This window comes from Pristiophorus japonicus, chromosome 5 (assembly GCF_044704955.1).
Source record: "Pristiophorus japonicus isolate sPriJap1 chromosome 5, sPriJap1.hap1, whole genome shotgun sequence".
Lineage (NCBI taxonomy): Eukaryota > Metazoa > Chordata > Chondrichthyes > Pristiophoridae > Pristiophorus > Pristiophorus japonicus.
The window spans coordinates 215,102,121-215,128,812 of NC_091981.1; the positions used below are offsets into that span (position 1 = coordinate 215,102,121).

General features: G+C 44.4%; 1 protein-coding gene across 1 annotated transcript in view; it reads left to right on the top strand.

The window, feature by feature from the left end:
• LOC139264138 (protein lifeguard 1) overlaps positions 1-26,692 on the top strand; it is a 53,325-nt gene that overhangs the window by 25,004 nt on the left and 1,629 nt on the right. Inside the window, exons 4-8 of the mRNA XM_070880223.1 lie at positions 20,142-20,195; positions 20,277-20,367; positions 24,835-24,872; positions 24,988-25,075; positions 25,154-25,243. Of these exons, the coding sequence (XP_070736324.1) occupies positions 20,142-20,195; positions 20,277-20,367; positions 24,835-24,872; positions 24,988-25,075; positions 25,154-25,243 (361 nt within the window). The remainder of the gene's footprint in view (positions 1-20,141; positions 20,196-20,276; positions 20,368-24,834; positions 24,873-24,987; positions 25,076-25,153; positions 25,244-26,692) is intronic.

Sequence of the window (26,692 nt, forward strand, 5' to 3'; positions counted from 1 at the left end):
ACTAAAGCGGTTGGATCGGGTAGGCCTACGAGTCAAGTGCCTGTTTCTCGCACCCGAGGTTGAATTTTTGGGCAGAAGGATTGCCGCTGATGGAATCCGCCCAACAGAGTCCAAAACAGAAGTAAGTCGCCTGGCACCCAGGCCTCGGAATGTCTCAGAACTCCGCGCCTTTCTCGGGCTACTCAATTACTTTGGGAACTTTATGCAGAACTTAAGCACGCTGCTGGAGCCTCTCCACGTGCTACTCAGGAAGGGGTGCGATTGGTTCTGGGGGGAAGCCCAGGAACGCGCCTTCAATAAGGCACGCAACCTTTTGTGTTCCAATAGTGTTTTGACTTTCCTTGACCAAGATAAAAAGCTAGTACATCAGTCATTGAAGGTTGGCATGCAGGTACAGCAGGCGGTTAAGAAAGCAAATGGCATGTTGGCCTTCATAGAGAGGGGATTTGAGTACAGGGGCAGGGAGGTGTTACTACAGTTGTACAGGACCTTGGTGAGGCCACACTTGGAGTATTGTGTACAGTTTTGGTCTCCTAACTTGAGGAAGGACATTCTTGCTATTGAGGGAGTGCAGCGAAGGTTCACCAGACTGATTCCCGGGATGGCGGGACTGACATATCAAGAAAGACTGGATCAACTGGGCTTGTATTCATTGGAGTTCAGAAGAATGAGAGGGGATCTCATAGAAACGTTTAAAATTCTGATGGGTTTAGACAGGTTAGATGCAGGAAGAATGTTCCCAATGTTGGGGAAGTCCAGAACCAGGGCTCACAGTCTAAGGATAAGGAGTAAGCTATTTAAGACCGAGATGAGGAGAAACTTCTTCACCCAGAGAGTGGTGAACCTGTGGAATTCTCTACCACAGAAAGTTGTTGAGGCCAATTCACTAAATATATTCAAAAAGGAGTTAGATGTAGTCCTTACTACTAGGGGATCAAGGTGTATGGCGAGAAAGCAGGAATGGGGTACTGAAGTTGCATGTTCAGCCATGAACTCATTGAATGGCGGTGCAGGCTCGAAGGAGCCGAATGGCCTACTCCTGCACCTATTTTCTATGTTTCTATGTTTCTAATCTTTTTCTCTTCACATATCTATAGAAGCTTTTGCAGTCAGTTTTTATGTTCCCAGCAAGCTTCCTCTCATACTCTATTTCCCCCCTCCTAATAAAACCCTTTGTCCTCCTCTTATCTATTACAAAATTGTCCCAGTCCTGAGATTTGCTGCTTTTTCTGGCCAATTTATATGCTTCTTCCTTGGATTTAACACAATCCTTAATTTCCCTTGTTAGCCACGGTTGAGCCACCTTCTCCATTTTATTTTTACTCCAGACAGGGATGAACAATTGTTGAAGTTCAGCCATGTGATCTTTAAATGTTTGCCATTGCCTATACAACGTCAACCCTTGAAGTATCACTCGCCAGTCTATTCTAGCCAATTCACGTCTCATACCATCGAAGTTACCTTTCCCCAAGTTCAGGACCCTCGTCTCTGAATTAACTGTGTCACTCTCCATCTTAATAAAGAATTCTACCATATTATGGTCACTCTTCTCCAAGAGGCCTCGCACAACAAGATTGTTAATTAGTCCTTTCTCATTACACATCACCCAGTCTAGGATGGCCAATCCTCTTGTTGGTTCCTCGACATATTGGTCTAGAAAACCATCCCTAATACACTCCAGGAAATCCTCCTCCACCGCATTGCTAACAGTTTGGTTAGCCCAGTCAATATGTAGATTAAAGTCGCCCATGATAACTGCTGTACCTTTATTGCACGCATCCCTAATTTCTTGTTTGATGCTGTCCCCATCCTCATTACTACTGTTTGGTGGTCTGTACACAACACCCACTAGCGTTTTCTGCCCTTTGGTATTCCGTAGCTCCACCCATACAGAATCCATCACATCCAAGCTAATGGCCTTCCTTACTATTGCATTAATTTCCTCTTTAACCTGCAACGCCACCCCACCTCCTTTTCCTTTCTGTCTATCCTTCCTAAGTGTTGAATACCCCTAAATGTTGAGTTCCCAGCCTTGGTCACCCTGGAGCAATGTCTCCGTGATACCAATTACATCATATCCGTTAACTGCTATCTGCACAGTTAATTCATCCACCTTATTCTGAATACTCCTCGCATTGAGGCACAGAGCCTTCAGGCTTGTCGTTTTAACACCCTTTGCCCCTTTAGAATTTTGATGTAATGTGGCCCTTTTTGCTTTTTGCCTTGGGTTTCTCTACCCTTCACTTTTACTTTTCTTCTTTCTACCTTTTGCTTCTGCCCCAATTCTACTTCCCTCTGTCTCCCTGCATAGGTTCCCATCCCCCTGCCATATTAGTTTAACCCCCTGTACTGTGCAGCATCAGTTGATTGCGGAGAAGGTTGGTGTTGTTGTTGGTGTTGCTGGTTTGCCCAGTGCTGCTGGTGTTGGGGCTGATTGTGGTGGAATTCTGAGGACTAAGGTGAGATAGTTTCAAGGGCACCGATGCTGATGGAATAGATGACAGGTGAGCTTTAGATGACAGAAGCGATCAGTCAATGGTGAGAGAGATTGTTCCAATGAGGTGCCACTGAATAGAGAGATTGCTCCATAGACTTGCAACCTATATGTATGCATGTTAATGTATGTACTGTAACACCTGACTACTGAATGTACCTTCGCCCTGTACCTGTACCACCAGAGGGTGCAGCTGGAGACCTAAGGGTCACCTGTACACTGCAGGTAACCAAGTATAAAAGGGAGCAAAATTCCGGTCTTCATGTGGAAAGTGTAGCATGCTTCGGAGGAACAGATGACTTTGGACCTATGGTGCATTTCATAGGACAATGGCGCTAGTACTGTTCCGTTGGGACGGGCTCCACCTGAACCTGGATGGAATCAGGCTTCGAGTGGAAAGGATAAATAGGGCAGTCATAAGGACTTTAAATTAGTAAATGGGAAGGGGAGAGCGAGGGCTCAGGTGGAAAAGGTAATACAAATAATAATTCTAAAATAAATGAAAAAGAAATCTTGTATTAGATACAAAAGGTAAAAGGAAAACTAAATGATATAAATTAATTAAATCAGGAGAGACAAATAAGAAATGTGTGAGAAAAACAAGATTAAGATTGGAAAATTGCATATGTCACTTTGCTATTTAAGAAAGGTGAGAAAGGCAAACCAGCGAATTATAGATCAGTTAGCCTATCATCTGTTGTCGGGAAACTACTAGAGTCGATAATTAAGGATGGAGTGACTGAACACTTTGAGAATTTTTAGCTCATCAGAGAGAGTCAGCATGGATTTAGAAACATAGAAACATAGAAAATAGGTGCAGGAGTAGGCCATTCGGTCCTTCGAGCCTGCACCACCATTCAATAAGATCATGGCTGATCATTCACTTCAGTACCCCTTTCCTGTTTTCTCTCCATACCCCATCGATCCCTTTAGCCGTAAGGCCCATATCTAACGCCCTTTTGAATATATCTAATGAACTGACATCAACAACTCTTTGCAGTAGAGAATTCCACAGGTTAACAAGTCTCTGAGTGAAGAAGTTTCTCCTCATCTTGTCCTAAATGGCTTACCCCTTATCCTTAGACTGTGTCCCCTGGTTCAGGACTTCCCCAAAATCGGGAACAATCTACCCGCATCTCACCTGTCCTGTCCCATCAGAATTTTATATATTTCGATGAGATCCCCTCTCATTCTTCTAAACTCCAGTGAATACAGGCCCAGTTGATCCAGTCTCTCCTCATATGTCAGTCCTGCCATCCCGGGAATCAGTCTGGTGAACCTTCGCTGCACTCCCTCAATAGAAAAAAATGTCCTTCCTCAGATTAGGAGACCAAAACTGAACACAATATTCCAGGTGAGGCCTCACAAGGCCCTGTATAACTGTAGAAAGAGTTCCCTGCTCCTATACTCAAAACCCTGAGCTATGAAGGTCAACATGCCAATTGCCTTCTTCACCGCCTATTGTACCTGCATGCTAACTTTCAATGACTGATGAACCATGACTCCCAGGTCTCGTTGCATCTCCCCTTTTCCTAAACTGTCGCCATTCAGATAATATTCTGCCTTCATGTTTTTGCCCCCAAAGTGGATAACCTCACATTTATCCACATTATACTGCATCTGCCATGCATTTGCCAACTCACCGAACCTGTCCAAGTCACCCTGCAGCCTCTTAGCATCCTCCTCACAGCTCACACAGCCACCCAGCTTAGTGTAATCTGCAAGCTTGGAGATATTACACTCAATTCCTTCATCTAAATCATTGATGTATATTGTAAATAGCTGGGGTCCCAGCACTGAGCCCTGCGGCACCCCACTAGTCACTGCCTGCCATTCTGAAAAGGACCCGTTTATCCCGACTCTCTGCTTCCTGTCTGCCAGCCAGTTCTCTATCCACGTCAATACATTACCCCCAATACCATGTGCTTTAATTTTGCACACCAATCACTTGTGTGGGACCTTGTCAAAAGCCTTTTGAAAGTCCAAATCCACGACATCCACTGGTTCTCCCTTGTCCATGCTACAAGTCACATCCTCAAAAAATTCTAGAAGATTTGTCAAGCATGATTTCCCTTTCATAAATCCACACTGACTTAACTGATCCAGTCATTGCTTTCCAAATGCACAGCTATTTAATCTTTAATTATTGATTCCAACATTTTCCCCAATACCGATATCTGGCTAACCAGTCTATAATTCCCAGTTTTCTCTCTCCCTTCTTTTTTTAAAACGTGGTGTGACATTAGCTACCCTCCAGTCCATAGGAACTGATCCAGAGTCGATAGATTATTGGAAAATGATCACCAATGTATCCACTATTTCTAGGGCTCCTTCCTTAAGTACTCTTGGATGCAGACTATCAGGTCCTGGGGATTTATCGGCCTTCAATCCCATCAATTTCCTTAACACAATTTCCTGACTAAAAAGGATTTCCTTCAATTTCTCCTTCTCGCTAGACCCTCGGTCCCCTAGTATTTCCGGAGGGTTATTTGTGTCTTCCTTCGTGAAGACAGAACCAAAGTATTTGTTCAATTGGTCTGCCATTTCTTTGTTCCCCATTATAAATTCACCTGATTCAGACTGCAAAGTATCTACTTTTGTCTTCACTAATCTTTTTCTTTGCAAAAGCTTCTATAGATATGTGAAGTCAGTTTTTATGTTCCCAGCAAGCTTCCTCTCATACTCTATTTTCCCCCTCCGAATGAAACCCTTTATCGTCCTCTGCTGAATTCTAAATTTCTCCCAGTCCTCAGGTTTGCTGCTTTTTCTGGCCAATTTATATGCCTCTTCCTTGGATTTAACACTATCCTTAATTTCCCTTGTTAGCCACGGTTGAGCCACCTCCAGACAGGGATGTACAATTGTTGAATTTCATCCATGTGATCTTTAAATGTCTGCCATTGCCTATCCACCGTCAACCCTTTAAGTATCATTTGCCAGTCTATTCTAGCTAATTCACGTCTCATACCATCGAGGTTACCTTTCCTTAAGTTCAGGACCCTAGTCTCTGAATTAACTGTGTCACTCTCCATCTTAATAAAGAATTCTACCACATTATGGTCACTCTTCCCCAAGGGGACTCACACAACAAGATTGTTAATTAGACCTTTCTCATTACACATCACCCAGTCTAGGATGGCCAGCCCTCTAGTTGGTTCCTCAACATATTGGTCTAGAAAACCATCCCTAATACACTCAAGGAAATCCTCCTCCACCATATTGCTACGTGTTTGGTTAGCCCAATCTATATGTAGATTAAAGTCACCGATGATAACTGCTGTACCTTTATTGCACGGATCCCTAATTTCTTGTTTGATGCTGTCCCCAACCTCATTACTACTGTTTATTGGTCTGTACACAACTCCCACTAGCGTTTTCTGCCCTTTGGTATTCCGCAGCTCTACCCATACATATTCCACATCATCTAAGCTAATGTGAAAGGTAGGTCATGCCTGACATAGAAACATAGAAACACAGAAAATAAGTGCAGGAGTAGGCCATTCGGCCCTTTGAGCCTGCACCACCATTCAATAAAATCATGGCTGATCATTCCCTCAGTACCCCTTTCCTGCTTTCTCCCCATACCATTGATCCCCTTAGACGTCAGGGCCATATGTAACTCCCTCTTGAATATATACAATGAACTGGCATCAACATTTCTCTGCGGCAGGGAATTCCACAGGTTCTCAACTCTCTGAGTGAAGAAGTTTCTCCTCATCTCAGTCCTACATGGCCTACCACTTATCCTAAGACTTTGTCCCCTTTTTCTGGACTTCCCCAATATTGGGAACATTCTACCCGCATCTAACCTGTCCCGTCCCGTCAGAATCTTGTATGTTTCTATGAGATCACCTCTCAACCTTCTAAACTCCAATGTTTAAAGGCCCAGTTGATCCAGTCTCTCCCCGTATATCAGTCCAGCCATCCCGGAAATCAGTCAGGTGAACCTTCGCTGCACTCCCTCAATAGCAAGAATGTCCTTCCTCAGATTAGGAGATCAAAACTGAACACAATATTCCAGGTGGGGCCTCACCAAGGCCCTGCACAACTGCAGTAAGACCTCCCTGCTCCTATACTCAAATCCCCTAGCTATGAAGGCCAACATACCATTTGCCTTCTTCGCCGCCTGTTGTACCTGTATGCCAACTTTCAATGACTGATGTACCATGACACCCAGGTCTCGTTGCACCTCTCCTTTTCCTAATCTGCCACCATTCAGATAATATTCTGTCTTCGTGTTTTTGCCACCAAAGTGGATAACCTCACATTTACCCACATTATACTGCATCTGCCATGCATTTGGCCACTCACCTAACCTGTCCAAGTCACCCTGCAGCCTCTTAGCGTACCCCTCACAGCTCACACTGCCGCCCAGTTTAGTGTCATCTGCCAACTTGGAGATATTACACTCAATTCCTTCATCCAAATCATTGATGCATATTCTAAAGTGCTGGGGTACTAGCACTGAGCCCTGCGGCACTCCACTAGTCACTGCCTGCCATTCTGAAAAGTACCCGTTTATCTCGACTCTCTGCTTCCTGTCTGCCAACCAGTTCTCTATCCACGTCAGTATATTACCCCCAATACCATGTGCTTTGATTTTGCACACCATTCTCTTGTGTGGGACCTTGTCAAAAGCATTTTGAAAGTCCAAATACACCACATCCACTGGTTCTCCCTTGTCCACTCTAATAGTTACATCCTCAAAAAATTCCAGAAGATTTGTCAAGCACGTTTTCCCTTTCATAAATCCATGCTGACTTGGATCGATCCTGTCACTGCTTTCCAAATGCGCTGCTATTTCATCCTTAATAATTGATTCCAACATTTTCCCCACCACTGATGTGAGGCTAACCGGTCTATAATGACCTGCTTTCTCTCTCCCACCCTTTTTAAAAAGTGGTGTTCCATTAGCTACCCTCCAGTCCATAGGAACTGATCCAGAGTCGATAGACTGTTAGAAAATGATCACCAATGCATCCACTATTTCTAGGGCCATTTCCTTAATACTCTGGGATGCAGACTATCAGGTTCCGGGGATATATCGGCCTTCAATCCCGTCAATTTCCCTAACAATTTCCTGCCAAATAAGGATATCCTTCAGTTCCTCCTTCTCACTAGACCCTCGGTCCCCTAGTATTTCCGGAAGGTTATTTGTGTCTTCCTTCGTGAAGACAGAACCAAAGTATTTGTTCAATTGGTCTGCCATTTCTTTGTTCCCCATTATAAATTCACCTGAATCAGACTGCAAGGGACCTATGTTTGTCTTCACTAATCTTTTTCTCTTCACATATCTATAGAAGCTTTTGCAGTCAGTTTTTATGTTCCCAGCCAGCTTCTTTTCATATTCTATTTTCCCCCTCTTAGTTAAACTCTTTGTCCTGCTCTGGTGAATTCTAAATTTCTCCCAGTCATTAGGTTTGCTGCTTTTTCTGGCCAATTTATATGCCTCTTCCTTGGATTTAACACTATCCTTAATTTCACTTGTTAGCCATGGTTGAGCCACCTTCCCCATTTTATTTTTACTCCAGACAGGGATATACAATTGCAGAAGTTCATCCATGTGATCTTTAAATGTTTGCATTGCCTATCCACCATCAACCCTTTAAGAATCATTTGCCAGTCTATTGTAGCCAATTCATGCCTCAAAACCATCGAAGTTACCTTTCCTTAAGTTCAGGACGCTAGTTTCTGAATTATCTGTGTCACTCTCGATCCTAATAAAGAATTCTACCATGTTATGTTCACTCTTTTTCAAGGGGTCTCGCACAACAAGATTTCTAATTAGTCCTTTCTCATTACACATCACCCAGTCTAGGATGGCCAGCTCCCTGGTTGGTTCCTCGACATATTGGTCTAGAAAACCATCCCTAATACACTCCAGGAACCTGATTGAATTTTTTGAAGTGACTAAAGTAGAGGATAGGGGAATGTCAATGGATGTTATTTATATGGACTTCCAGAAGGTATTCAATAAAGTCCCTCATAAGCAACTATTAGCTAAAGTTGAAACTCTTGAATTTGAGGGCAAATTATTGACCTAATTGGGAGATTGACTGAGCGGCAGGAGACAGAGAGTAGGGATAATGGGCAGATATTCTAATTGGCAGGATGTGACTAGTGGTGTCCTCCAGGGATTTGTGTTGGGGCCTCAACTATTCACTGTATTTATTTACAACTTAGATGACGGGATAGAGAGCCACACATCCAAGTTTGTCAATCACACAAAGATAGGCAGCATTGCAAGCAGCGTGGATGGAAGCATAAAATTACAAAGAGTTATTAATAGATTAAGTGAATGGGCAAAAAATGTGGCAATGGATTCAATATTATCAAATGTGATTTATCCACTTTGGACCTAAAAAGGATAGATCAGAGTCCTTTCTAAATGGTGAAAAGCTAGAAACAGTGGAAGTGCGAAGCGACTCAGGGGTCCATGTACATAGATCATTAAAATGTCATGGACAGGTCCGAAAAATAATCAAGAAGGCGAATCTGAGATTGATAGAATTCTGTTAACCAAAGCTATTAAGGGATATGGGGTAAAGCCGGGTATATGGAGTAAGTTAATAGATCAGCCATGATCTCATTGACTGGCGGATGAATGGCAGAACAGGCTAGAGGGATTACATGATCTAATCCTGTTCCTATGTTTCCAAGCCTTCCCACCACTGGGGCTTTCCTCACATCATTTCTGGGTCTGTTGTAGGCTATTAATAGAGATTATTCGTTATATTAGCAAACAACTCCAATATGGTGGTAGAAAGCGAGCTAGATAGTCCATGGTCGTTTTTCGTCTAGCAATTCCTATGTTCCTAATGACAATGAATGACCGAGAATCAATAAAAACAGAAATGTACTCCTGTTAAAAATTCTGCCATTGCTGCTCCAATAAAGTCCCTGTCTGGAAGCTGTACAGACCACATAGCTCCCATGTTAGAGTCCTAATGGTCACCTGCACACACGTGCAGGGCCAGTATAAATTTTGGCTGCCATGTTGTTTCAGCACTCTGGAGTTGTAATAAAGAAGACTAAGGTCACACTAAGTTTAGCTCACAGTGCTCAGCCTCGTGGAGTTCTTCTGTACATAGTAGGTACAAGTTATTTACAAATTGAGGCGATCCGGAGCCCTTCACTCCCTGGTTGATCGTCTAAATTCAAACCCTGGCGTGTGAGTTGCTGCACTCGGACCATTGCTGCACTGCACCGCAGCTGTCAGGAACGGTGGGTTTATCCTCGTGATTGACAGCGAGGTCGATTGCTGGTTGGGTGTGTGTTGGTGGATCGGCGATGGTGATGGCCTCTTCAAGTCTTTCCTGGTTGTCAGTAAATCACAATTTGGTCTGATCTAAATGCTTTCTGCATGTTTGGCCATTTAACAGTTTGATTATAAACACCCTATTTCCTTCCTTGGCCAAAACAGTGCCATCAACCCACTTGGGACCATGACCATAATTCAGGACAAACACAGGGTCGTTAACATCAATGTCACGTGAAACAGCCGCACGATCGTGGTACATGTTCTGCCGGTGTCGTCGGGTTTCCACGTGATCATTAAGATCTGGGTAGACTAGGGAGAGCCTGGTTTTGAGGGCTCTCTTCATTAACAATTCTGCCGGGGGAACCTCGGTGAGCAAGTGGGGTCGCGTCCGGTAACTGAGCAGAATGCGAGACAAGCGGGTCTGCAGGGAGCCCTCCGTCACGTGTTTCATGCTCTGCTTGATCGTTTGGACTGCTCGCTCCGCTTGACCTTAAGATGTGGGCTTAAACGAAGCAGACCTGATATGCTTGATGCCATTGCGGGCCATAAACTCATTGAAATCTGAGCTGGTGAAACACGGTTCATTGTCGCTGACAAGGACGTCGGGCAAGCCATGGGAGGTGATCATGGCCCGGAGGCTTTCAATGGTGGCTGTGGACGTGCTAGATGACATGATTACGCATTCAATCCATTTGGAATAAGCGTCCACAACTACTAAAAACATCTTTCCTAGAAAAGGGCCGGTAAAATTGACGTGGATCCTGGACCACGGTTTGGAGGGCCATGACCACAGACTCAGTGGAGCCTCCCTTGGTGTTTCACTGATGCACACATGACTCCAAATCCGAGTCAATGTCGGGCCACCAAACATGTGACCTGGCAATTGCCTTCATCATGACAATGCCTGGGTGGGTACTGTGTAGGTCACATGCCTTTTTTTAGCAAAACCACGCGATTACCCCATAACAGACAATCCGACTGGATGGACATTTCATCTTTGCATTTCCCTGGGAACGGCCGACCAGTTCCCATTTAGGACGCAACTCTTTACTAATGATAGCACAGGATCCTGGCTGGTCCAGGTCCTGATCTGGCGAGCCGTGACGGGTGACCCCTCGCTCTCAAAAGCATCCATGATCAGTAGCAAGTCTGCGGGCTGCGCCATTTCCATTGGGTAATGGTAGCCAGCTGAGAGCATCGGCACAGTTTTCAGTGCCTGATCTGTGGCAGATAACATAGTCATAAGCGCATAATGTTAGTGTCCATCTTTGGATGCGGGACAAAGCATTGATATTTATACCTTTGCTCTCTGAAATGAGCAGCTTGTGGTCAGTTTCAAGCTCAAACCAAAGTCCAAATAGGTATTGGTGCATTTTCTTAACCCCATATACACATGCTAACGCCTCTTTCTCGACCATACTATAGACTCTCTCAGCCTTAGACAGACTTCTAGACGTGTATGCAACCGGTTGGAGGTTGTCCGATACATTGGCTTGCTGTAACACACAGCCGACCCCATATGATGAGGCGTCACAAGCTAGCACTAAACATTTACATGGGTCATAGTGTACAAGTAACTTATTTGAACATAGCAGGTTCCTGGCCTTTTCAAAGGCTGTGTCTTGAGATTTGCCCCAAACCCAGTCGTCACCCTTACATAGCAACATGTGCAAAGGCTCTAACAACGTGCTCAACCCGGGTAGAAAGTTACCGAAATAGTTGAGGAGTCCCAGGAACGAACGCAGCTCCGTCACATTCTGTGGTCTGGGTGCATTCTTGATGGCCTCTGTCTTTGAGTCCGTGTTGTTGTCCAGATGTTGTCTGCTGCAATCTTTCTCCCCAAAAATTCGACTTCTGGCGCCAGGAAAACACACTTGGAGCATTTCAGCCTGAGTCCCACTCTGTCTAGGCGACTTAGAATCTCTTCCAGGTTGTGTAGGTGTTCGATAGTGTCACAACCGGTGATCAGGATGTCATTTTAAAACACAACGGTGCGCGAACAGATTTCAGTAAACTCTCCATGTTTCTCTGGAAAATGGCTGCAGCCGAGCGAATCCCGAAAGGGCACCTGTGGTATATAAACAGTCCTTTGTGTGTGTTGATGCACGTCAGTCTTTTCAAAGATTCAGCCAGCTCCTGTGTCATGTAGGTGGAGGTTAGGTCCAACTTGGTGAACGACATCCCCCCCACCGCTAACGTTGCAAACAGGTCATCCGCCTTGGGCGGCGGCTACTGGTCCTTTGGTGAGACTCGGTTAATCGTTACCTTGTAGTCTCCGCAGATTCTGACCGTGCCATCGCTTTTTAACACGGGAACAATTGGATTGGCCCACTTGTTGAACTCGACTGGCGATATGATTCCTATGCATCCAGTTCGATCTCGACTTTCTCCCTCAACATGTATGGAACCGCCCGAGCCTTGTGATGGACGGGCCGTGTATCAGGGCCTAGATGGATCTGTACCTTGATGCCTGTGAAGTTGCCGATGCCTGGTTCAGATAGCGGGACAAACTTGCTCAGCACTTGAGCATACAAAGCGTCATCCACTGAAGACAATGCTTTGATGTCGTTCCAATTCCATCTAATCTTTTCTAGCCAGCTTCTGCCGAACAGTGTTGGGCCATTGCCTGGAACAATCCACAATGATAGGTTATGCACAGCTCCATCATACGTTACCTTCACTGCTGCACATCCAATGACTGGTATGAGCTCTTTGGAGTAGTTGTGCATCTTTGCATTAATCGGGCTCAGTTTGGGCCTTTGTGCCTTATTGCCCCATAGTTTCTCGAAAGCCTTCTGGCTCAATATTGACTGACTCGCACCCGTGTCCAACTCCATGGATATTGGAACTCCATTTAATTTGACTTTCAGCATTATAGGAGGGCTCTTGGTGGTGAAGGTATGTACCTCATACACTTCTTCCTCGAGTTGAGTTGCCTGTGCTGCGTGATCTGCGCTGGATTGATCATCCTCTGCCATGTGAGTGTCGCAACATGTTTGCACATTCGCTGGAGGTGCCCCATTGTTGCGTAGCCTTTGCACACGTAGTGCTTGAATCGACATTGATGGGCCTGATGATTACCCCCGCAGTGCCAACACGTGCTAATGGATTCACATTCATCCCCGATGGTGGACTTTGAGTCATCACAGGTCTTGCAGCCACAGACGTATAGACCCTGCCATATGCAGTTCGGCCTGCTAGCGATGTCATTTTATGCACAGTACTTGCCGGTGAGCTTCGATGTTGAGAAGATACCTGTTTGGTGTTATCGTCCGTGGCCATGCACGCCTGGGCGATCGCGATGGCCCTGCTCAGGTCTAGGGTTTCGGCAGCCAGCAGCTTTCGAAGAATGACCTCATGGCTGATGCCAAGCATGAAAAAGTTCCACAGCATTTCCCCCAAACGCAGCTTCAAAATCGCAAGGTCCCGCAAGGCGTCTTAGGTCGGCGACATAATCCGCCACGTACTGGCCCCCGGAGCGATGGTGCGTGTAAAAACAATATTTGGCCATGAGGATACTCTCCTTCAGCTTGAGATGGTCCCGAACCAGCGTGCACAACTCTGTATATTCCTTCTCCGTTGGTTTTGTCGGTGCAAGCAGATTCTTGATGAGGCCGTATATTTTAGGTCCACAGACGGTGAGGAGAACCGCCCTGCGCTTGACTGCGTTAGTGACTCCTTCCAGCTCGTTGGCCACGAAGTACTGGTTGAGACGCTCGACGAAGGCTTCCCAATCATCATCCTCTACGAATCTCTCTAATATTCCAGCGGCAGCCATGGTTGCGTGAAAGTTTGTATTCTGTTACTCGTCGCCAATTGTTATGTATAGAAAAACTCCATGAGGCTGAGTACTGTGAGCTAAACTTAGCGTGACCTTAGTCTTTTTTATTACAACTCCAGAGTGCCTAAACAACATGGCAGCCAACCTTTTATATTGGCCCTGCATGTGCGTGCATATGACCATTAGGGCTCCAACAGTCACGCTCTCTGGTGGCAAGTATTACATAGTTACACACATAACATCATATATCGCAGTAATTTATATCCTGTCCACTCGCTGGATGGACCCTCAAACACCTGAGGTTGATCTTTCATGTCCGAAGTTCAAGCTACACTACCTTCACCAGACTGCATCCCATTTTTGTACTCTGCAGTGATCCATCTATGTCACCTGACTTTTCTTTGTCTTCTGGCCTGCTGCTGACTGGAAACTTGGAAAGACAGCTGGAACCTTTCTAATCTAATTTACAAGGACACATTCCTTGGTGTCTAACAGCATTCAGTTGCTTTCCTTCAGTAATTTTCTCATTATCCCTAAGCTAACTTGCCTACTGTTAATTATGTTATTTCTACTTGCTCTACTCGAAACTCCTACACGGCAAGCGAGCCCCAGGTGGACAGAGGAAATGTTTCAAGGACACCCTCAAAGCCTCCTTGATAAAGTGCAACATCCCCACTGACACCAGGGAATCCCTGGCCAAAGACCATCCTAAGTGGAGGAAGAGCATCCGGGAGGGCGCTGAGCACCTCGAGTCTCGTTGTCGAGAGCATGCAGAAAACAAGCGCAGGCAGCGGAAGGAGTGTGCGGCAAACCAATCCCACCCACCCTTTCCTTCAACCACTGTCTGTGCCACCTGCGACAGAGACTGTAATTCCTGTATTGGACTGTACAGTCACCTGAGAACTCACTTTTAGAATGGAAGCAAGTCTTCCTCGATTTCTACGGGCTGCCTATGATGATGATGTTATTTTTTATGGTTTCACAATCATAAATGTAAACATCACACATTAGAATTTAATCTTCTAATCTATTCCATTACTCTGTCCTAAATTTATATTGTGGTTAATATCAAAGTCCTGTTCTACCTACTTATCTCCTTAAAGGTTTCAGTTTGCTAACTGTAAGAAATGCCTTATCAGTGTTGCCTTGGTGACGTGTCTGCAGTGAAGTGCATGTTCTAACTTAAAGCGAGCTTTCTCTTTCCCACAATGCATAATTATATCAGCCATTTTATGTTAATATCTCTAAGCAAAATCCCTGCACTACTGCTGATCACCATACAGTGACCTATAACAACAACATCTTGTATTTAACATAGTGAAATGTCCCACGGCTGGAGTATTATGAGACAAGATATTTGACACCAAGCCACATAAGGAGAAATTAGGGCAGGTAACCCAAAACTTGGTCAAAGAGGTAGGTTTTAAGAAGCGTCTTAAAGAAGGAAAGAGAGGTAGAGAGGCGGAGAGCTTTAGGCAGCGCATTCCAGAGCTTAGGGCCTAGGCAACAGAAGTCAGGGCCACCAATGGTTGAGCGATTATAATCAGAGATGTTCAAGAGGGCAGAATTAGATGAGTGCAGACATCTTGGGGGGTTGTGGGGCTGGAGGAGATTACAGAGATAGGGAGGGGCAAGGCCATGGAGGGATTTGAAAACAAGGATGAGAATTTTGAAATTGAGGCGTGCTTAACCGGGAGTCAATGTAGATCAGCGAGCACAGGGGTGATGGGTGAGTGGAATTTGGTGCAAGTTAGGACAGAGGCAGCCAAGTTTTGGATCATCTCTAGTTTATGTAGGGTAGAATGTGGAAGGCCAGCCAGGTGTGCGTTGGAACAGTCAAGTCTAGATGTAACAAAGGCATGGATGAGGGCTTCAGCAGCAGATGAGCTGAGGCAAGGGCGGAGATGGGTGTTGTTACGGAGGTGGAAATAGGTGGTCTTAGTTATGCTGCAGATATGTGGTCGAAAGCTTATTTCAGGGTCAAATATGACACTAAGGTTGCGAACGGTCTGGTTCAGCCTCAGACAGAAGTTGGGGAGAGGGATGGAGTCAGTGGCTAGGGAACAGCGTTTGTGGCCGGGACCAAAAACAATGGCTTTGGTTTTCACAATACTGAATTGGAGAAAATTTCTGCTCATCCAGAACTGGATGTCGGACATGCAATCTGACAATTTAGAAACTGAGGAGGGGTCGAGAGAAGTGGTAGTGAGATAGAGCTGGGTGTCATAAGTGTACATGTGGAAACTGACGCTGTGTTTTCAGATGATGTCGCCAAGGGGCAACATGTAGATGAGAAATAGGAGGGGAACAAGGATAGATCCTTGGGGGACACCAGAGGTAATGATGTGGGAGTGGGAAGAGAAGCCGTTGCAGGTGATTCTCTGACTACGATTAGATAGATAAGAATGGAATCAGGCGAGTGCAGTCCCACCCGGCTGGACGACGTTGGAGAGGCATTGGAGAAGGATGGAGTGGTCAACTGTGTCAAAGGCTGCAGACAAGACAAGAAGGATGAGGAGGGATAGTCTGCCTTTGTCACAGTCACAAAGGATGACATTTGTGACTTTGACGAGAGCTGTTTCAGTACTATGGCATGCACGGAAATCGAATTGGAGGGATTCAAACATTGAATTGCAGGAAAGATGGAGCACAGATTTGGGAGGCACCAACACATTCAAGGACTTTGGAGAGGAAAGGGAGGTTGGAGATGGGGCAGTAATTTGCAAGGACAGAGGGGTCGAGGGTTGGTTTTCTGAGGCGAGGGGTGATGATGGCGGATTTCAAGGAGAGGGGGACAGTACCTGAGCAGAGCGAACCGTTAACAATGTCAGCTAACATGGGAGCTAGAAAAGCAAGTTGGGTGGTCAGCAGTTTGGTGGGAATAGGAAATGGGATCGATAGCTTGACATGAATGTTCATCAAGGGAACCAGTTGAATCCTTAACCCTTTCACCTTCACTCCTTGTTTAAGAAATCATCTGTGTTTTACCACCCAGTCAATGCCGAGGAGTTAATGATACTTAAACAGGGCTCACCAAAATGGCTTACATCAACAGTTCGGATTATATTTGTATTTACATTACCAATCTCACATCAGGATCTGCACAAGCTACTGAGTGAATGAATTAATCCTTTCTTACCAATTATCAAAGTAAAAGTCAGAGCTAATATTTGTTTATTAACCATAGACAATATTTAACACATTGAATCACAAATTTAACATTAAGTATTCACATATTTAGTAGAAAGCATTATTGATGAAATAAATCATAGAGGTTACATGTGCAATTCAGTCATATCATAGTAATTCTGCTAGCTGATTATAGGTTTACATTTGAGATCAATGTCTGTGGTTGATACAAATTTCTGAGATTAATTTAGGATTAGAATCCTGACAAGTTAACAGCATTCAATAACTATTCTATTGAATAAATTAAAGTCCACAAAGGGAATTTTTCGTGGGACAGCGGGCACATTTGGTGGTGGGTTGGGTTATTTTTTGACAGTGGGTCGGGATCCCACTGTCAATCCACCGCCACACGCCTTTCCCCAATGTCAGGTCTGTCAGCGCTGAACAGACCTGACATGCAACGGCAAAGGAAGCAATTCAGGTCATTATGACCTTGTAAACAGCCTATTAAGATATATTTTAAGCTCATCTTAACATTTTACTAGGTCACCCATAGGGTCCACACTGCTCGCGGATCACGTCAGATAAGGAGGTCGGGACTATGGAATCATCTCATGACTTGACAGCTGCAAAAGTGCTATTAAAGCTCCCATCTCACAGCTGTTCATTTTTCAAGCTCAGAAGTTGTTGCTTACTGCATTTAGAAGACAGATTGAGCTTTATGCAGCTTGCAAGTGTTTTGAGTAAATTCTTTATTCAGTGTCATCTCATTGGAATAACATCTCTCACTATTGACAGATCGCTTCTGTCATCTCAAGTTCACCTGCCATCTATTACATCAGCATCGGTGCCCTTGAAACTTTCTCACCTTGGTCCTCAGAATCCCACCATGATCATCCCCAACGCCAGCAGCACCAGGCACACCAGCATCACCAACAACAACACCAACCTTCTCCACATACAACTGATGCTGCACAGGTCAGAGGGCATCAGTACCCGAGCACATTGCTGCCTGAGATGCCAGGGATGGCCTCATCATGGCCATATTTACTTCATTTGACACTGTACATGCTGGCTACAACATGATGCACCAGGATGGCACCGCCCCACACCAGCACCAGAAAGCATCCCTACAATGCCCAAGCCATTCCTTTCACACTCATCACCATTGCGGGGGGTACCGTTATGTCTCACCATTCACTGCAATTCACTAAGCCACTTCCAAAGGTGCACACATATCTGTCCAAGAATGCAAAGTGTTGAAAATAAAGGTTTCAATGTTTGTAAGTTGGTGTGAGTAAGGATGTGCAGGGGTAGGATAGGGAAGGCAGAGTGATGAGGGTGTGATGAGTGGCACAGCAGGATGAGGTTGAGTGTGGCTTTGCAGTAATGTTTCGTGATCTACTGAGGTCATTGAAAGGTTTGCGCCACTGCAGCCTGGTCCTCCTGACCACATCCCTGCTTCTGTCCTCCTGTACAATGTGCAGCCAGGCTGTGTTGGTCTCCTGGGGAGTTCTCTTCTCCCCATTGGAAGTCACGAGAACCTGCTATGTTCTGTGACTCCCTTCATAAGCATATAGAGGGACTCATGGGGGAGCCTGGGTGCAGCCGTGCACCTCTCTGCATGGTTGTCAGTGTTTGCAGCACCTCAAGGGTGGAGAACACTGACAGCACAATGGTCAAAATCAATTTTAGGCTGGTCCCTTTAAGGAAACCGGCTGGTGATGGTCATCAAGTGACGCCATCAGACCCGCTTCCTTCTACTGGCCCGAGAAACGCACAAGATGGGCTTAACAAGCCCAATCAACATAACATCATGTTACACAGTAGGCTGGAGCCAGCAGCAGTGTCGAAGCCCGCCACAGACCTGCCGAGGTACAGGAAATCATGGCCTACATGCTTGTAGTTAGCAATATTTCCAGAACTTATACAACCTCATCTGTATGTGCTTGTGTGGATGAACAGGTTTCCCCGCCTTCCTCCGGGAGGATGTGACAGCCTTCTGAGATATCAGAGTGATGAACCTCCATCTGTAGAGGCGCCCTCCTGGATCCTCTGATATTGATAAACTTATCCTTTGAGCTGGTAGTTGTATCTGGAATAGTTGTCTTAAATCTCACGATCTCAAGGAAATGTCTGTATCCAAGTAACAAACTTATATCTGACTGGTATAGTCAGGCAATCTTAACTTCAGTAACCTCTGTGTTAAAGATGCACCCTTCTATATAAATTACAGACAAACCTTTCTACTTATATTAGACAAAGAACTCCAACACCTTCTACTACAAAGACTACTAAAATAAAAGGGACTGAAGATTGGGGAATTTAGTGTCAAAAACATTATCTTATAGATCCTTAATTTCTAAATAAACCACCCCAGTACTATTGACCAATGAATGATACATGTGTTAGAAATGGTCAGCCCTCTTGGTGTCAATCACCTTACACAGCAGTATTGGTGCCCTGATGACATCGAAATCAACAAAGTACTGACACCTAGACATTGGCGAGCCATTCACTCGCTCCCCAGCTTCTCAGGTCTTTGCTCACAAAGTGTCTCACACAGATAAGGTATGGCGTTATGTCCACCTTAACGAGCTGTCACTGGGCCTGTGGTCTTCATGGCTTGATAACCATCCCTGGTAAGGAATGTTTTGTTTGCATGAGCCTTCATGGTTTAATTTGCATTAGCCCTTTTCTTTCCCAGCATTTAGTCTGACTACTGACTCCATTTTGTAGACACATTTTAAGCAATTCTTAAAGCATTTATTGTACTGGAAATGTGCATGTGCCTGTGCATCCATGCTAGATGTGGACAGGATCAAGCTGTGATGTTCGCAGTCAGAAAGCCTGCCTGCACTCATTATCAAGGGCATTTGGGCGAGGTACCAGAGAGTACCTGCCACCTGTGGAATTGTAGCCCAGTTAGAGACCTTTAGGAGAAATTTTGCCATCGTATGTGAAATGTGTGTCAATGCACTTTGCCAGTTTTTCATGTCTCCCTTTCTACCTACTTATTCCCAAAATCTTTAAGCTATTCACACTCTTTCTGTGTTTCGTGTATAATTTTTATTGCTTTGATTCTCATGCCTCCTATTGTCTCATACAAATATCGCTTCTGCCACTTAAGCGTCTCGTTCTTCACTTAAGCACTTTACAGGTTATTCTATTTATTTCCCCTGTATGTGCGCGTGTATGTATCTTTTTGCCCTCTCGTTGTTCTTTTCCTTTTAGAAAGAAGATCTTTTGAAGGGTCCACACCTGAAACATTAACTTGTCTGTTCTCTGCACAGCTGCTGTCTAACCTGCTGAGCGTTTGCAGCACTTTCGGTTTTTGTTCCATTTTTGGTTCTGTGTTGAGAGATGATGCTGTGCTACTACATTAAATATTTCAAATAATTATATTTGCAGCACACATTTCACAAAAAAACCCTTAACAATTTATTCATTAAATGTCTCCTTGTTTTATTTACTAGGAACACCTTGAATGTATGGGTAACCAAAACTTATTGGTTTACGTACGCTTTGTTGTAAGTATTTTTTAACAAGTTCTGTCAGTTACTTTGCTGATTATTTCCAGTATCTCTTAAATGCCTCTTTCTCTGTTGCAGTCCTGCCATCTTCGTTTTAATCATTGTCTTGTCTTGCTGCGATGGTGTTCGACGTAAAGCTCCATGGAACTTCATGCTTCTTTTATTATTTGTAAGTTATTGTACCAAATAGTTACTTTTAGTTTCACACTTGGTGAAATATTACATTAGTCTCTCTGCAGTCCATTATAGGGGATAAGCTTCTTAACCATGCGGCTAGGTGTTTGAGTCGCAAGGTTGCCTGTCTGCTCAATCCATCTCCAGCATTTGGAATGAGTTTCTTTGGGTGGTTCAGGATTGAACACATCACTATAATGCATGTCATGCCCCAAAACAAAATCCTGAGGGACAGCTGATGAAACCTAATTTGCAGCCTGGGTTGATAGTGGCTGTACAATTAAGGCAAATAAATTACAAAAGGTAGAAATCTAGTGATGTACTGTAGTTCAGTTGTCGCACTTCCCACCCACCATTTTGTCTCATTTTTATGCCCTCACTTAAGAGCTTCTTTGTGCCGAGACTGTGCCCGCAATTTCCCCAACCAAGGCGGGAGCAAGGCGGGCGACGTCAGGGGCGGATTTGAACCCTGCTCCTGGCTCCATGTCAGCTTCCCCCACGACTTTCCCCTGATTGGGCTTGTTAAGCCCATTCGGCGAGGTTCCCGATCAATTAAAAGGAAGCGGGTCTGATGACGCCATCTGATGATGTCATCTGATGAAGCAGCATCCTTAAAGGGACCGTGTCCACATTCATTTTGCCAGTTGTGCTGTTAGTGTTCTGCAGCATTTGAGCTACTGCAAACACAGACAAACATTGTAGAAAAGTGCACGGTTGCACCCAGGCTCCCCCATGAGTTCCTCTATATGCTTATGGAGGGAGTCACATCACACAGGGAGGTTCTCTTTCCTTCCAATGTGTTATGTCTTTAATACTCTTATGAATGACTCCACGAGATCTAGTATTGTACTTGAGCTGTTGTGACCGTAGTCCCATTTATTGTAACTCCAGAGTGAGGCACAAGCATGGTGGGCAGCCTTTTATACTGGGCCCTACACACCTATGCAGGTGGCCCTCAGGTCTCCCACTGCAGTGCCCTCTGGTGGCACACATTATGTGACTATACAGTTAGTATACATGGTCTACATACATGACATCACTTCCCCCCACGTCTTTAATGCAAATTGACTCGTACATTGATGGTGACCTGGGATTTGTTCTTCCCAGTTGACCATTGGAGGGTCGCTTCTAGCTTGGGTGGGTGGGTAGTGAGACTTGTTGCCAGTGGAGGTCCCGGTGGTTTCTGGTTGTGAGTCCATGACTACTCCATTCTCCCCCCCACACAGAGATCAGGCTAATGGCCCGTTACATGCAAGTTGCATTCAAGTTGATCACATGGGTTTTACATTTACATCTTGGTACATTTGTTGGGTGGATTACAGTTGCGTTTCTTTTTGTGTGGTACATTTACATGATCAGTACAGGTATCTCAGTACAGGTACACAAGGACAGTCTAGTTCCAGCACGGCCGGATGAGATCCGGGTCGTCTGGTGGTGGTGCAGCGCCCCATGCTAGTGGGTCTGCGGGCCAGGTGAGCTCACCTTGCTCGAGTTGCCGGAACTCAGGGCTCTTGCCGTTACTCCTAGTGTTGGGCAGGCCCAAAGCCAGCTGATCTGTCAGTGACCTCCCTGTCCTTTTTGTTTGCACAGTGTCGCTGCTGCTCCCTGGGAAGTGGCTGAGCGAGTGAGCGTTTAGTCTAAGTGACGGTGGGGCTGCCTCATCTTGTCTAGCAGTTCGCAGGGGACTGCTGACTCACTTTCCTTGAGGGCACCATTGTGAGCACTCTCTAGTTTGGGATCCTGGCTGGTCCAGGTCCCGTTCGGAGGAGCCGTTGTGGGTGACCCTTCACTCTTGGGCATTACCATGGTGGTGAGTGGGTTTGTGGGTTGCGCCTTTTCCCCCCAGGTGGTGGGCAATGGTCGCCGACTGCGAGCATAGGTGCAGTTTACTCTTTCTGGTCCGTGGCGGTTCATGCCATTGGGTGCCTGCAATGTTAAACCACCTTGTCAAGCCCCCTCATAATCTTATATGTTTCGATAAGATCACCTCTCATTCTTCTGAATTCCAATGAGTAGAGGCTCAACCTTCTCAACCTTTCCTCATCCTCACCCTCACCCTTGTCCAATCACACCAACTAACAACACACAAGCATAGGCACTTGGGTCTTTTATCCAATGTTCATATGAAGTTTTTGTTAATGTGTTGTCAAACATTGAAATCTTTATTTTCAACACTTTACATTCTTGGACAGATTTGTGTACTCCTTTGGAAGTAGCTTAGTGAGTTGTAGCGAATGGTGAGACATAACAGTAACCCCGCAATGGTGATAAGTGTGAAAGGAATGGCTTGGCCATTGTAGGGATGCTTTATGGTGTTGGAGTGGGGTGGTGCCAACCTGGTGCATCATGTGGCAGCCAGGGTATATGGCATCAGGTGAAGTAAATGTGGCCATGGTGAGGCCATCCCTGGCTATTCAGGCAGCAATGCGGTCATGTGCTGATGCCCTCTCTCCTGTGCAGCATCAGGTGATTGCGGAGAAGGTTGGTGTTGTTGTTGGTAATGCTGTGTGCCTGGTGATGTTGGTGTTGGGGCTGATTGTGGTGGGATTCTGAGGACCAAGCGGAAATTTGTTCAAGTGCACCAATGCTGCTGGAATAGATGGCAGCTGAAGTTGAGATGACAGAAGTGATCTGTCAAAGGTGAGAGTGGTTGCTCCAAGGAGGTGACACTAGATAGAGAGTTTCAATCTTCCTAAAGCTGAAAAGTGTATTCCAAAGTCTGAAGGCTCCAACTTCTAACATTGGAAAGTGAACAGCTATGAAATGGGAGCTTTTAAACCACTGCAGCTGTCACCTTTTAAAGTAATGGAGAGTTGTTGAAATCCTGCCCTACTTACCTAATGTGATCCCCGAGCAATGTGATCCTCTTGAAAAAGTTGGAAAAATGTTTAGTAGGTGGTAAAATACTGTTCAACTACCTTTGAACACCCTCTTAACAATTTCAATTGGTTCCCGCTGTTTAGTGCCAGGTCTGTAAAGCACAGACAGACCCAACACTTAGGAAACTTACATGGAGGTGGGTTCAGAGCAGGATACCACCCTGCTGTCAATCTTTTAGATTTTGGCAGTGGACCCGCCTCCAAACTCGCCCTCTGAGCGCCTGAAAAATCCAGCCCTGTATGTGGGATCTGCATTCAAATCCAGCTCTGTATATGGGATCTGCATTCAAATCCAGCTCTGTATATGGGATCTGCATTCAAATCCAGCCCTGTATGTGGGATCTGCATTCAAATCCAGCTCTGTATATGGGATCTGCATTCAAATCCAGCCCTGTATGTGGGATCTGCATTCAAATCCAGCTCTGTATATGGGATTTGCATTCAAATCCAGCCCTGTATATGGGATCTGCATTCAAATCCAGCTCTGTATATGAGATCTGCATTCAAATCCAGCTCTGTATGTGGTATCTGCATTCAAATCCAGCCCTGTATATGGGATCTGCATTCAAATCCAGCTCTGTATATGGGATCTGCATTCAAATCCAGCTCTGTATATGGGATCTGCATTCAAATCCAGTCCTGTATGTGGGATCTGCATTCAAATCCAGCTCTGTATGTGGGATCTGCATTCAAATCCAGCTCTGTATATGGGATCTGCATTCAAATCCAGCTCTGTATATGGGATCTGCATTCAAATCCAGCTCTGTATATGGGATCTGCATTCAAATCCAGCTCTGTATATGGGATCTGCATTCAAATCCAGCTCTGTATATGGGATCTGCATTCAAATCCAGCTCTGTATGTGGTATCTGCATTCAAATCCAGCCCTGTATATGGGATCTGCATTCAAATCCAGCTCTGTATATGGGATCTGCATTCAAATCCAGCTCTGTATATGGGATCTGCATTCAAATCCAGTCCTGTATGTGGGATCTGCATTCAAATCCAGCTCTGTATGTGGGATCTGCATTCAAATCCAGCTCTGTATATGGGATCTGCATTCAAATCCAGCTCTGTATATGGGATCTGCATTCAAATCCAGCTCTGTATATGGGATCTGCATTCAAATCCAGCTCTGTATATGGGATCTGCATTCAAATCCAGCTCTGTATATGGGATCTGCATTCAAATCCAGCCCTGTATGTGGGATCTACATTCAAATCCAGCTCTGTATATGGGATCTGCATTCAAATCCAGCTCTGTATATGGGATCTGCATTCAAATCCAGCTCTGTATGTGGGATCTACATTCAAATCCAGCTCTGTATATGGGATCTGCATTCAAATCCAGCTCTGTATATGGGATCTACATTCAAATCCAACCATCTGGTGAGCAGTCTCATCCAGTTCCTCATGGTCCCATTACAAAACTGTCTGTCATTTGGCACCAGTGTGGATTAAACTGACAGTTTCAGTGCCCATAAGATTAGTTGGTTTGATGTCCTTCAGGAGACATAAACCTTCATGTTGATTAAAAACCTTTATTAAATAAGATCCATGATATTAAATCCCTTTCCCCCACAGACTATTCTGGAAGGCTTGCTGTTGGGCGCTGTTTCAGTGTAAGTCTTTGTTTTGCTTGAATTATATCTTTTACACAACATTAAACAAACACTTGGATGTAATTTGAATTTGAAACATTTCAATTATGAATCTTTTGCCTTTAATGTTTCTCAGATTATATGGCGCTGATGCAGTGATGTGGGCTGTTGGTGCGACTGCATTTGTGTCATTTGGACTGACACTCTTTGCCCTGCAAACCAAGGTACGCTTTACAATACTACACCAGGTTTTTGATTGCTGAAAACTGAATAGTTGTCCATAATGCATGTTTTATTTGCAGTGGGACTTCACCATGGCAAGTGGAATTTTATTCGTGGTACTACTGGCTTTAGTAGCATTTGGACTTCTATGTGCCATAATACGATCATTTGTAAGTCCTTTTGTAAACCTTGTGATTAAGTTGTGAAGTTCAATTTTATAAAATATAAAATTATGTCTTTGATAATTTCTTGTAGAGAGATAAATATGACAAATGTAGTAAACGCATCCAGTTTTCATATAGACACACTCTTCTTTACTAATAAAGTTTTATTCTGAGGGGAATCTAGAGCTACATAGGTAGAAAACCAAAAATTTCGCTCATTGCTCCATGCTAAAGTGACATTATCCAGTTATATGGTCGTCAGTGACCAATCATATTCTAATATTCAATTCCATGAAAACACAATAGTTGGAATTATGTTGGAATTACACCCATTTTGCATTATATTTTCCCACCTCCACATTTGCATTATTTAAAAATTATTTATTGGTCCCCATCTATCTTAAAATTATTTGTCTTTATCTCTGCCTGTTTCCATTCCACTCTGCCCTCTGATTGCTTCCCAGCCTCGTTCACCCACACGACCTCTCACTTCATGCAAAGGATTTTTGCCACACATATATTTTATAAAACACCTCTGTGTTTTCTGAATTAAAAATATTAAAGTAAAATGAGTGGTACGTTAATCTTCCACTGACTGTTGTCAGCAGTTGAGGACAGGACTGACCTAACAAGGAGTAGTTCTATAAAATACTCAGTCCGGCTCACTTTAACTACTGTTTGAAGGAATCTGGACTGGACTGAGTAGGAAGTAGAGGATTTTATATGATAAAACAGTAATGTACATCAGAACAGGAAACATGTATATGCTGAATAGCTGACTGTTCATTAATAAAGGCAGAAAAGCAACAGGAGTTGAGTTTGGTTATTGGCTATTCCGTGAAAGTATCCAATCAATATGCAGTTATCAACAAAGCTAATGAAGTACTAGTATGGGAGGTAAATTGATTATATGTCTAAATGGGTTATTGCAGCCCAATATAATTAATTTTCAGCAGGCTACCTTCAAAAATGCATTGGAGGAAGTTCAGAGAAAAGCATCAGGGATTCTGGAACGCAAGGTTCAGAGATGAAGTTCAGCTACGCAACTAAATTATCATCAGAGAAAATATTATAAAGGGAAAAGTTTAGCCTTTTAAAATATTGAGAAATTAATATTTAATATAGATATAAGCAGAAAATTAGATAAAGACAGTAAGCACAAAATTAGAATGCACAGGTTTAAAATTGATAAATCTGAAACTAAATTACAGATTCGTGAGTAACCTTGACCAGTTCTTGCTGACCAAGAGCACAATCAGCAAGTTGAGCACGGAGGTCAGTGGGTCCGAATATTTTTTTATCCATCACAAATTCTGTGGGGGCCATTGACCAATGCAACCAAGTTCCCTCACTGGCAGTGCAACATTGCACAATTTTCCATTCGAAGAACCCCACCCCCATTATTGGATCTGTGTAGTATCTCTGACCAAAAAATAGTGAGCTATGAATTACTAT